Source organism: Moschus berezovskii, chromosome 4, assembly GCF_049115385.1.
Source record: "Moschus berezovskii isolate FMDL1 chromosome 4, NW_MosBer_1.0, whole genome shotgun sequence".
NCBI lineage: Eukaryota > Metazoa > Chordata > Mammalia > Artiodactyla > Moschidae > Moschus > Moschus berezovskii.
The window spans coordinates 15,504,568-15,517,506 of record NC_142463.1 but is presented as its reverse complement, the minus strand read 5'-3'; the positions used below and the strand labels follow the sequence as shown (position 1 = coordinate 15,517,506).

The window sequence follows — 12,939 nt, the reverse complement described above, 5'->3', positions numbered from 1 at the left end:
TCCTATTTTTTAAAAACCCCATTATTTGGATCAGAAGTCCTAGACCAACCTCTAAGTCCCTTGCCTTTTCTCTCCTGTTTCCTCTCCTGATCTTCCTGCTCTACTTTATAGGGTATATCCTTAGCCTTCTCTCTCCTAAATTTCATTCTTGCTATTTAATTTCTAATTTCCAAGAATTCTTTTCTTTCCTTTGAACATTCTCTTCTTAACGTATCCGGCTCCATTTAATGGATGCAGTTTATTTCCTCTTAATTCTGAGGATATTAATGAGATGTTGCTTTTTCTTTTTCTGAAGTTTCTTTTTCCTACCCCTGCAGAGCCTCGATTTCCTCTAAGTTAATTTTCTTCTGTTATTTTGGTCTCTTGCATGCTAGATGCTTTCTCAAACTGCCTTGTGATCTCTGGCTGTCAGCTCACTATAAAAGCTAACTGAAAGTTCTGTGAATAGGTGGGCTTGTCCACCAGGGTTCTAGCTGTCGGAATCTGACTGGTCTGTTTTCACCAGGGAGCCTCTGAAGGCAGTGTGTTTTCTCCTGGGTTAGTCACATACCCCAAGAATCCTACAATCTCTTATGGACAATCCCTGCCTAACTATGAAAGTGTGACAGTGAGGTCGCTCACTTGTGTCCGACTCTTTGCGACCCCATGGACTATACAGTCCATGGAATTCTCCAGGCCAGAATACTGGACTGGGTAGCCTTTCCCTTCTCCAGGAGATCTTCCCAACCCAGGGATTAAACCCAGGTCTCCTGCATTGCAGGCGGATTCTTTACCAGCTGAGCCACAAGGGAAGCCTGGCTATGATGATCTGCAAACCCAGTAGCAGAAGAAGGCAGGGTGTCTCCACAACATAAAATTACACTGTCCCTAGTGTCTGCTCATTCAGAAAAAGCCTACAGTCCTCTGCCAAGGCAAGAGAGGACTGATGCCCAACTGTGCACATTAGGGTAGGGAATGCCAGAGTCTGAGTGCTTCGGAAACAGCAATTGTAACGAGCCCCACCTCACCCCAAGGCGCCCAGGGCTGCCCATTCCCGAGTCTTCAGGGTTCCACAGGGCGAGCAGGCTTGCTCTCTGCTTTCCCCACTGCCAGCTTAGGATCCAGCTCTCCCAGGTCTTCCCGGCTCATTTCCACAAGGCCATCTGCTTTCTGCCTTCCTAATTTTTTGTTACTACTGACTCCACTTAGAGGGTTCATCTTTGTGAATTTTTGTCTTAAAAAGAAATTCTCTTTACTCCAGTTGCCGTATAGTTTTACCATGTATAAGAGACCAATGGACATGTGCAACCTACTGTCTTCAACTGCAAATTTCCCTGATCAATTTTTCAAATGTTTTCCATCTGACCTCTGCAAAAATATGATTATAATAATTTAAAGTTCACAAAGAAGTGTGTATTCCATTTCGTGCACCTCAAATATTTGAAACAGATGAGGAGGGAAAACCATCCTTTTCTCCGTCTTCTCTGTCCCCCAAAGTGAAGCTCTACATGCCTTACCTGCGGCACTAGGCTGACGTGAATGTTGCAGAAGTTCTCTCTTTTGACCTTGAACTGGAACTGACGGAAGGCCTCAATGAAGGGCATGCTTTCTATATCTCCTACTGTCCCGCCGAGCTAGAGCAACAAAGTTAATTCAGAGGCGAAGCACTACACCTTCTTGTGCTTTAGTTTCCTAACAATCGCACTGTGTCATCTCAATTATCACGGACAACGTAATGCAGATGCCCTGGGTCCAACAAACGTCAGTTAACAAGAAGCAGACGTTTCTCTGTACTAAAAGATCCCTTTCTGATAGGCTCACCATTCCCCAAGGTTATTACGGATCTTTCCACATCAATTCAAGGAAAAGGTCAGGGAAAAGATGCCCTAAGGAATTTTGTCTGAAGAGTCACAAAGCAAATAACCTGAGATCTTACTACTTAGCCATAAATAACTTCTGTATTATAATAAAAACCAGTTATAAACAAACTGCTGGAGTCTCCTGTTTTCACAGAAACACTGAGATCTAACAGCTGGGATCAGCAAAGCAGGAGTACAGAAATTGAAACCAAAGGAGGCTCAGGGAGGAACATTCCTGCCATTGGAAACAGAAGGTCGGATCACCTGATTTTCTCGACAGACAAAGGAAGATGTGTCATACCACTCTCACTGGTACAAGCCATACTAAGCAAGTGTATGAGTGCTGGAAAAGGAGAAGGCATGAATGAAGTATCGCTTCTGATGGTGCGGCCACTCCACATGATGGTGACAGTGCCCTCACCCGCCACGCTGCCCTGCGGAGGGTCAAGGGCTTCACTGGCAATTGGCTGGCTTATCAGTAGCTGGCGGCTGACTAAAGAGAAGAAAATGTACACCCGCTCACATGCACGGGTGCCATGGAGTGCCACGGAGACTCAACAAACCTCGATAACACACACTTGAGGTTCCAGACCGTCTTCGTCCACAGGGATTAGGGCCTGCCTCATTACCCACTCCTGGATTGCATCTGTGATGTGCGGGACCACTGGGGGAGAGAAAAGACCTGCGTGACTTGCACATCCCACTGGCATTAACTGAGGCAAACATGCTCTTTGTGACAACAAACCACAGAGCAGCAACGGGGTACAACAGCATCTCTGAGACCCCTCTTGAATGCCCTTAACAGATCACACTCCCCCGGCCTCCCTCCCAGATTCCCCAGTTGTGACTGGAAGCCCTGCAGGACAGCAGGACCTCGAGGGGCAACCTGAGCCACCTGGGAGCGGTGGCCCCAGTGCAGAACCTACCCTGGTTCCACAACCACTGCACAACTACTACCCCTACTGTTTATGGCTGGGGAAGCACATCACACACACCCTTTGCCAAGGACAAGATAGCCCCAGGACCCAGATCCATTTCATTTCCAGTTTACTGAAGGGTAGACAAACTGCTGCAGAGACAGGACAGCGCAGCAGGGTGGCTCGGACACAGCATCTGGGGCCAGAATGTCTGGATTCAAATCTCAGGTCCTCCACTCATTAGGTGTGGCTCTTTGGGCAACATTACCTAACTATTCCTAAGTCCAATCTCCCTAGTCGTGAACTGGAGGTAAGAGTTTCTCCTTCCTAAGGTCGTGGAAATGTCACCAGAGCGCCCTGGGGAGCTGATAAGCAGAGCCCTCGCAGACAGTGTTCACCCTCACCAGCCACAGCTCGGCACTTTTTGAATCACAGTCCCGGGGCTCAGAAGGCCAGCTCCAACAGAGCAGAGATTACTGTTTAACCCACTATGCATATAACCGGCAGTGCCTCCAGCACAGGATAAGACGTAGTCCACTCACAGCAGCCAAAGTGATCTTTTAAAAATACCACTCAGAGTTCATTTCTCCCAGGCTTAAACTCTTGAACGGCCTTCCAGACTCTGCATAAAAGGTGACCTCCATGCCATGGCCCTTCAGGAGGCCAGGTGGAACCTGGGTGCAACCCACCTCTCCCCTGTACCTTGGTCTCAGTGCAGAAAGTCTCCCTCCTGGTACCCCCACTGCCACTGGGGGTCTCTGTCTGCAATGAGCCCCCTCCTTCCCTTCCCAGGGCTAGCTTCTCAGCTCACAAGCCCCCTCCTTGGAGGCTTTTCCTGACCACCGGTCCTGATCCCTTTCCCCACCACTCTCTCCTCACTCTTATTTAGTTCCCTCTCAGCTCCTGCCAGACACTTCACTTCATCTGTTTGTTTCTTCCTCTCCCATGTACCCCTGTGTAACCTCCATGAGGACAACGGCCTCCCTGGTCTTGTTCACCATTTACTCCCAGCACCAGTGAGCGACTGACCGTATTGAGCACTGAAGAAATCGCTGATGAGTTAATGAATGAAGACACCAGGGGCCTAGAAGAGCAAACTGTATGATAAAGATCACTGCAGCTCCTAATCACTTCTGTCCTGTGTGCTGGGAACTCAGAGACATACTCCACTGACTCAGCTCCTTTAATTCTGCCAACAACCTACATAAGTAGGCACTGTTATTAACCTCATTTCACAGAAAAGGAAGTTAAGACTTCAAAGCGCGGAAGTGATCTGCCAGGGCTCACAAAGCTGGTAAGTAGCAGAGCTAAGACCTACACATGACCCCCCAGCCCAGAATCTGGCCAGGGTGGCCCCAGGGCAGAGCCAGCTGTCAGTGTGACCGTTCTCAGTCCAGTAAAGTCCAAAGTCAAAAGCAGATTTACTCTCATGACTCAGATGAGAGTCACTCTTCAACAAACCCTCTAATTTGGATTTATGCCATCACAGCAAACCAGTGGCTTTCCATCCCCACCTTTTAAAAAGTAGCACAAGTCTCAAATGATCAGTGTGCAAAAACCACACACAGCAAAGGCATGAGTGGTGCTGTGCTGGTGAACGCTCGGCAGACCCACAGACCCGCTTCTCAGACTCCCTCCAGCCCATGACCAGCCCAAAGGCCAACGGACATGATGGGAGTCCTTTTCCTTCTCACTGTCTATACACAGAACATTCCAGATGCACAACACACACTGTCTGGCTTATTGCCCTCATCTAGCTGCCTTCATCACTTCACACTCATCACTGTGCAAAAACAACAGCTCTCTCCCTCAAATCACGCAGCTGGACTGTCAGCTTCAATGCCATTCAGAGAGGTGGGAGCCCACTCAAAAAATAACTTGAATTTTCAATTGAAGATATATTTCAATCACAATACCTGATGTTTTCATGCTGAAATTGCACAAAAGGTACATTTTTATACACAAAAGAAATTAAACTGGTTAAGATTTTTAAACATCGAAGGCAAATCCTATATTACCTTGGACGGTTTTCCCCAAATAATCTCCTTTGCGTTCCTTGTTAATGACATACTGATAGATCTTGCCAGTGGTCAGATTATTGTCCTTGGTGAGGCGGATATCAAGGAAACGTTCATAGTTACCCAGGTCAAGGTCTACTTCCCCACCGTCATCCAGCACAAAAACCTCACCTGCAGTGAACAGTGAAAACCGTTAGGACGCGTGAAAGATACATACACCACGGCACAAACTGAGTCCCCAGATACAAACACCTGAGCAGACTGATGCTTGCATTAACTTGACAGGAAGCAGGGCAGTTTATTTTAGAAAAGTAAATATAACGGGAAAGAAAAATCACCCACCATTCTGCAAAAGGTTAACTCCATACTTCCAGTCTACCTCCAAAGCCAGTCTGAATCAGGAGTCTGCTGTGAAACAGCAGGGAATCAACAAAAGGAAACTATGGCCACGCAAGACACAGGGGACGTTATATTACGGCTCCCACCGCCCAGAGAAAAGGGACTTTCCACGAAGTCTCCTACTTGAGCAGAGAGAGGTTTAAATGTGATAAAAGCAGGATTTCATCCAAAAAGTTAAACACAGTCTAGTCATGCTGATTGTGAAAACTGACTTCTGGGCCACATTTTAGTCTAAAACAAAGCAAAATTGCTCAAGTTTCCTCCTATTCTTTTGTTTAACATGCATGCCTTGAAATGCCATTATAATTTTTGCCCTAAATGGGGCCTTCCAACCATCACAATGGGAGACAAGCTCAAAAATAGGAAAGTAAAAACTGGCCTTGCTTTTCCCTCATCCTCTGCTCTCAAGAATTCTGAAATATTGCTTCAATTTTTCCACCTTTTCCTGACACAAAGATTTTGCTCTGATGACACTCACAGATTTTTACCTCTTATTAGAAAGTAGGAGTATGAAAACAATTTAAAAACCGAATAAGTTTTTTTTTTTTAACATGTCTTAAGAGCAGCAGCAGCAACAGTACATCTACCCCCAATTTCAAGTAATTACTCTCTTACATAATTCAGACAGTTACCACATGGTAGGTAATCAGCAATAGCAAAGAAGTGCTGTATTCCTACACTATCTTAATGGTTTTGACTTTTCACTCACTTCAAAAGATGCTTGCTCTTATTATCCAAACTCTGTAAGCAAAACAGAATCTCAAGCATAAAGATCATCCAAATCCAACATCTATTTGTGGCCTGAATCCCTACAAAATGGTCCTTTGGTCTCTGAACATTTCAACCAAAGCAAACACACAAATTCTTGAAGTTGTCACCCCACTCTTGGAGAGCATTTGCTATTAGTAAGATTGTATATTGGGCCAAAACCCATGTTCTTACAACTTCTATCCACCCATTCTATTCCTAAAGATTGGAGCCACAGAGAATAAACACAATCCCTCTTCTCAAATATTCGAAAAGTTACAAAGAAAGGCAATGCCAAAGAATGCTCAAACTACCGCACAATTGCACTCATCTCACACGCTAGTAAAGTCAGGCTCAAAATTCTCCAAGCCAGGCTTCAGCAATATTTGAACCGTGAACTCCCAGATGTTCAAGCAGGTTTTAGAAAAGGCAGAGGCACCAGAGATCAAATTGTCAACATCCACTGGATCATGGAGAAAGCAAGAGAGTTCCAGAAAAACATCTATTTCTGCTTCATTGACTATGCCAAAGCCTTTGACTGTGTGGATCACAATAACCTGTGGAACATTCTGAAAGAGATGGGAATACCAGACCACCTGACCTGCCTCTTGAGAAACCTGTATGCAGGTCAGGAAGCAACAGTCAGAACTGTACATGGAACAACAGACTGGTTCCAAATAGGAAAAGGAGTGCGTCAAGGCTGTATATTGTCACCTTGCTTATTTAACTTATATGCAGAGTACATCATGAGGAACGCTGGGCTGGAAGAAGCACAAGCTGGAATCAAGATTGCCGGGAGAAATATCAATAATCTCAGATATGCAGATGACACCACCCTTATGGCAGAAAGTGAAGAGGAACTCAAAAGCCTCTTGTTGAAAGTGAAAGAGGAGAGTGAAAAGGTTGGCTTGAAGCTCAACATTCAGAAAACAAAGATCATGGCATCTGGTCCCATCACTTCATGGGAAATAGATGGAAAAACAGTGGAAACAGTGTCAGACTTTATTTTTTTGGGCTCCAAAATCACTGCAGATGCTGATTGCAGCCATAAAATTAAAAGACGCTTACTCCTTGGAAGGAAAGTTATGACCAACCTTGATAATATATTGAAAAGCAGAGACATTACTTTGCCAACCAAGGTCCGTCTAGTCAAGGCTATGATTTTTCCCGTGGTCATGTATGGATGTGAGAGTTGGACTGTGAAGAAAGCTGATCGCCAAAGAGTTGATGCTTTTGAACTGTGGTGTTGGAGAAGACTCTTGAGAGTCCCCTGTACCGCAAGGGGATCCAACCAGTCCATTCTAAGGGAGATCAATCCTGGGTGTTCATTGGAAGGACTGATGCTAAAGCTGAAGCTCCAATACTTTGGCCACCTCATGCGACGAGTTGACTCACTGGAAAAGACTCTGATGCTGGGAAAGGTTGGGGGCGGGAGGAGAAGGGGACGACAGAGAATGAGATGGCTGGATGGCATCACCGACTCTGTGGACATGAGTCTGAGTGAACTCCGGGATTTGGTGATGGACAGGGAGGCCTGGCGTGCTGTGATTCATGGGGTCGCGGAGAGTCAGTCGGACACGACTGAGCGACTGAACTAAACTGAACTGAACCATGTCATCAGATATCCTTTTCCAAGAGAAGAGACAAACTTTCATTCAGCCACCTAAAATATCATTTCTATCACAGAAACCACAGAACTCTAATAATTCCATTGCTGCTTAAGATTTCTGCTTCCTTTATGTCAGAGTGAGAAAACCATCACTCTGCTCTGCCAAGGACTCTTCTCAGGAGGCAAGAAATGAAGGTCATGCGAAGCAAAACACACACAATTTCCAAGAGCTGACATTTTCTTTCACATATTACATAATTATTATTTTTAAAAAAGAAATGCATTTTGCTTACCATGCTCATAAGGAGAGAATGTGCCTGCATCAATATTAATATATGGGTCAATTTTAATGGAGGTCACATGTAAACCGCATGACTTAAGTATCGTGCCCACGCTGCTGGCGATGATTCCTTTTCCAATTCCTGATATGACACCGCCAGTAACTAGAATGTACTTCATTTTGCTTGTTGACCTAAGAGAAAGAAAAAAACATACCTCAAGAAATCAAACTGATATGGGTTGAAATGCCAGCTCTGCCAGTTACTAGCTAAGAAGCCTCTAGGAGTCTCAGTTTCCCTATCTGAAGTGTGACTTTGGAATGTTGTTATGTGGGATCCCAGCAAATGTTTCTTGGATCACTGGATGGCTTTAGTCAAATATGAATTGGAAACAATTGCTAATTAAATAATGCTGCTTTTGTTTAAAGCTTTGACAGCTAACAACCTTGTTGTTTAGTCGCTAAGTCATGTTCAACTCTTTGCGACCTCGTGGACAATAGCCTGCCAGGCTCCCCTGTCGAAGGAATTTCCCAGGCAAGGATACTTGAGTGGGTTGCCATTTCCATCTCCAGGGGAATCTTCCTGACCTCAGGGATAGAACCCACATCTCCTGCTTGGCAGGCAGATTCTTTACCGTTAAGCCACTTCGGAAGCCCAACAACCTTAAAAGCCTATTAAAAACCAAAAAAACAAACAAAACCCAGCTGTTGATAGAACTCAATGCTCCCAATGCTGGCTGACACTGCCACCAGACACTGGGATGTACTTCAGGCAGGTGCACCAGGCAGGTGCTTCATTGTTTTCCCTTCATAGGGAAAATATTTCAACATTGGATGAGCACTCTGATTCCCCATGAGAAAGGTAATGAATGTCTTTGGCTAAACTATACTGTATCGCCAAGAAAACACAGTTCGTTTAGGTTATTGCTATTGCTAAGTCACTTCAGTCGTGTCCGACTCTGTGTGACCCCATAGACGGCAGCCCATCAGGCTCCCCCGTCCCTGGGACTCTCCAGGCAAGAACACTGGAGTGGGTTGCCATTTCCTTCTCCAATGTGTGAAAGTGAAAAGGGAAAGTGAAGTCGCTCAGTCACGTCTGACTCGTAGCGACCCCATGGACTGCAGCTTACCAGGCTCCTCCGTCCATGGGATTTTCTAGGCAAGAGTACTGGAGTGGCTTGCCATTGCCTTCTCCGCGTTTAGGTTATAGAAGACAGAATAAAAGAACTTCAACATTTAAAAGGAGCTGCAGTTAAAACTAAAGGTCTTTTAATTAAAGGTAACTCTCTTCTGAAATTTAACAAGTTTTTCCTTACCAGCAATCTCTTCCAGGTATGTCATAAGGAGAGACTGTACATACTGGAGGAAAAGGACATCAGATAATAAACCAGTCTGAAGCACATATTGGGCAGAAGACTCAGAGAGGGAAGAGAAGATTAAATCTTAAGAGCAGGGGTGGCAAGGAACAGAAGAATCAGACTTGGTGAGAGAAAATGCAGAGGTAAGAGGTGAGCAGACAAACAGCAACAGGCTCGCCAGGGAGAATTTACCACTGGCCCCGGCTACAGAGGCTCAGAAATATCATTGGGTCAGTAAACCAGAATGTGATCAAAACGAGAAACACAATCACAAGTAGAAGAGAATGTTCTGGCATGGTCCAGGACATTTTCCTCCTCTGGGAACACTTCTATGTGAAGCCAAATTATAATAAAAATAAGCTAAGAAAGGAACAAGGAAACTGGGGGGTTCTGCTTGAAACATTCCCCTGCCCCGCTGTGTTCCTCCCCAAGGCAGGAATGAACATGCTTGGCAAAGAGATGAGAATGCTCAGAATGTCCTCCCTACTTGGACAGCAAGAAAGACTCACAACCATGTCCTGCTCTTTCTATTCTGTTGCAGCATTCCCAAAAGCATGCTCCTTGGTTTTGTCAAAATGCACACGGCACTCCCAAAAAAGGCTTTATGGACAGATAAATCAGAGAAATGCTGGTTGAGCAGTCAACTGGTTTCTTTAATACAAGACCCATGGGAGCCTGTAATAACTCAATGTGCACTGTGATTTCCCAAAGGGATATACAGTCTGCAGTTTCTCCAAACTTGTTTGACCCCAAGTCCCTAGTATTTGAGACACCCTGCTCTCACTTCATTCCTGAACAGTGCCTTACTGACATTTGAGTATCTAGACCTGGCTATATTTTAGAGCTGTCCTAGCCAGGCTATAGTCTAGTCTCACTGATTAAATTTTGGATGTTCCTAGAAATTCCTCAACCATTCTGAATGGGTACAGGGTGGATTACTTCCATAGAAGACTCATCTCATCCATCTGCATTTAATTGGTCTTGATTTCACTCACAGAGGATAACACCTCTCTTTAGGGGAGATTCCTGTATCCCCCGCACAATGCCTGGCAATAAATATTCCAATGTACTCAGCAACCAGGGAGGAGATGCTGATGGGAGATACTGACGGGACAGTCACTCCCATGGATTGCCTACCCAATAGCTAAGTGCTACTGTGCTACCTCATGCGACGAGCTGACTCACTGGAAAAGAGTCTGATGCTGGGAAGGATTGGGGGCAGGAGGAGAAGGGGACGACAGAGAATGAGATGGCTGGATGGCATCACCGACTTGATGGACATGAGTTTGAGTGAACTCTGGGATTTGGTGATGGACAGGGAGGCCTGGCGTGCAGTGATTCATGGGGTCGCAAAGAGTCGGACACGACTGAGCGACTGAAATGAACTGAACTGAACTGTGCTAGACACTGCTGCTGCTAAGTCACTTCAGTCGTGTCCGACTCTGTGCGACCCCATAGACGGAAGCCCACCAAGCTCCCCCGTCCCTGGGATTCTCCCAGCAAGAACACTGGAGTGGGTTGCCATTTCCTTCTCCAATGTGTGAAAGTGAAAAGTGGAAGTGAACTCGCTCAGTAGCGAACCCATGGACTGCAGCCTACCAGGCTCCTCCATCCATGGGATTTTCTAGGCAAGAGTACTGGAGTGGCTTGCCAGTGCCTTCTCCGCTAGACACTCTAGGGACCACAAAAATTACTCAGATTTGGGCCCACAGCTCAAGTTGCAGTCCAGTTAGAGACAGAACCATTTACAAATAAACGAGTAATCTAGTGATGGTGGGTAGCAGAGGGATGATATGTGACAGGTATAAATGGGGATGAAGAGCAGAAAGCTTTCAGCGGCAAGACGAGGGTAAGTACCACGGATATCAGAAAAAGGTGGAAGTAGTGAAGAGAGGATCCAGACACCTCCTGCTATGTGGACCTGACAACGGCTTTGAAGGGCAAGGGAACAGAGTGGACAGGAAGGTGACAGCTATCTACAGAACACAAACGCAGGGCCAAGAAAAAAGACTGAGAGTGAGGGGGGTCTGGGGATGGTGGGAAATAAATTGCAAATTTAGGCAAGGGCCTAAACCATGTGGCAACTTTGAGTGCTTAATCTGAGCTTCAGTCGGAAGGTGAGGAGAGACTGGAAGGTTTTCAAGCACGTAAGTAACAAATCAAGATGCATCAGAGGAATTCAACAAAGATGAAACAGCAACAAAGATATTGTTGGTAAACGTTGAGATCCAGCTGCAGCTCCACGGGTCATGTACTGGGACCTGTCAAGTCACGGAAGCCGCCTGAAGCCCGAGTCCTTACATCTGTTAAACCAGGCTGAGAATCTCCGCATCGCCCGTGTCACAGGACTGCTGAGGATTCAAAATTATAATGAGTGTGGACGTAAGTGCGCCACGCACACGTAGTGAACTTCTTTAAAATGCAGCATCTTCATTCTGGGCGGCCGGGAGGTAAGGAGGTGAGGAGGTGGGGCCGAAGCTTCCAGCAAGGGAGGCCGTCTGGCTCTGGGAGCTCCGAGGCCCCCCTTCCGCCTGCGGGAGTCCGGGCGCGCCCGAGGGGGCCGCAGCCAGGCCGCCGAGCCCATCCCCCACCGCGGCGGGCCTTGATCTCCCTCCAGCGAGGCTAAGGCCGTGCCGTGAAGCCGGCGGGGCGAGGGCCCGGGCCGTCCGAATGGAACGGCGGCCGCCGGGCTGCTTGCTCAGGGCGGGGCGGGCAGAAGGGGGCTCCCGCGCCTTTATGGGCCCCTCCGCCCCGCAAGCCACCCCGGCACCCTGATCAGGAGAGCCAGGCCACACGGACGAGGGCGCTGCAGGGGCCCGCAGCCCGGGTCCCCGCAGCCTTTCCCGCCGCCCCACGCCCCCTGCGGCCGCTCTACCCGGCTGCGCCCGGCCACGCGGCCCGGCGCGCGGGAGCCGGCTCCTCGCCGGCCTGGCCACCCGCCCCACTCCCGTTAGGCACGCAGCCCATTGGGCAGGCCGGCGGGCCACCTCGCCCCTGATTGGTGGGGACGATGTCTGTCACCGGCGATGGGGCTGTCCCGCACCGGGCTCGGCTCCCGCCGCCGATTGCTGCACTGGAGAACAGCTCCCGCGGGATCCCCGGAGTCAGCCTACCTGAGGCCGGCTTTAAATCCTGCCGTCGGCTAAGAAGCTAAAAGAGCGACGCTCACACTGAGCCCCGGCAGCCAGTGCACCAGCCCGGCCGCATGCGCCGGGCAGTCTTTCACGGAGGCGGGCTCTAGGCGGTGCGCACGCAGAGGCGGGGGGCGGGGCGGGGGTGCGGGCCCTCCCCCGGGCGGGACCTGGAAGCGCGGGGCTCAGGGCCCCGAGTGCGCAGGCGCGGGATGGCACGCTTTCCCACCAGTGCGGCGGATCCGGATCATCCTCCCAACGCTGCTGACGCCTGGCAGACGCGAGTTGTTGGGAGACCGGGCAGGTCGTGGCGTTTCTGCCTTTGTCACAGCCAGTAGTGCGGGCTTCCCCTCTGGAGGGGGAGGAGACCCTGTTTTGATTCACACTTGGCAAGTCCCATCGCCTGGCTCCACCCCCTACTCCCCAACAGCCTTCTAGAGGAGGGCGAGATCGTCACACGGTGTCCCTGAACCGGCTGACCTTGTGGGCAAGATGGTGTGACCCCCAACCCATCTCCCCTGCGGCGCCCTCTAAACCATGGGATGCCTGCAGTGTCACCCTCCACCTCTAGTCCAGGGAAGGCCGAGAGGGAGGCTAGACGCAGGCTCCTTCCTCATCTTGGGAGTAAGAATGTGTGAGGCAGAA

General features: G+C 48.3%; 1 protein-coding gene across 4 annotated transcripts in view; it reads right to left on the bottom strand.

The window, feature by feature from the left end:
• CTPS1 (CTP synthase 1) overlaps positions 1–12,532 on the bottom strand; it is a 32,997-nt gene extending 20,465 nt beyond the window's left edge. Inside the window, exons 1-5 of one of the 4 annotated variants that reach the window (XM_055402690.2) lie at positions 12,277–12,532; positions 7,822–8,000; positions 4,774–4,944; positions 2,402–2,502; positions 1,497–1,613 (exon numbers count right to left, since the gene is read on the bottom strand). In XM_055402690.2, coding sequence (XP_055258665.1) covers positions 1,497–1,613; positions 2,402–2,502; positions 4,774–4,944; positions 7,822–7,987 — 555 coding nt within the window. In that variant the 5' untranslated portion in view covers positions 7,988–8,000; positions 12,277–12,532. Of the gene's footprint in view, positions 1–1,496; positions 1,614–2,401; positions 2,503–4,773; positions 4,945–7,821; positions 8,001–9,121; positions 11,445–11,464; positions 12,095–12,276 lie in introns of those variants that run through there. The other 3 variants (XM_088835183.1, XM_055402689.2, XM_088835184.1) reach the window with 3 other exon arrangements.
• Between the last annotated feature and the right edge of the window lie 407 nt (positions 12,533–12,939).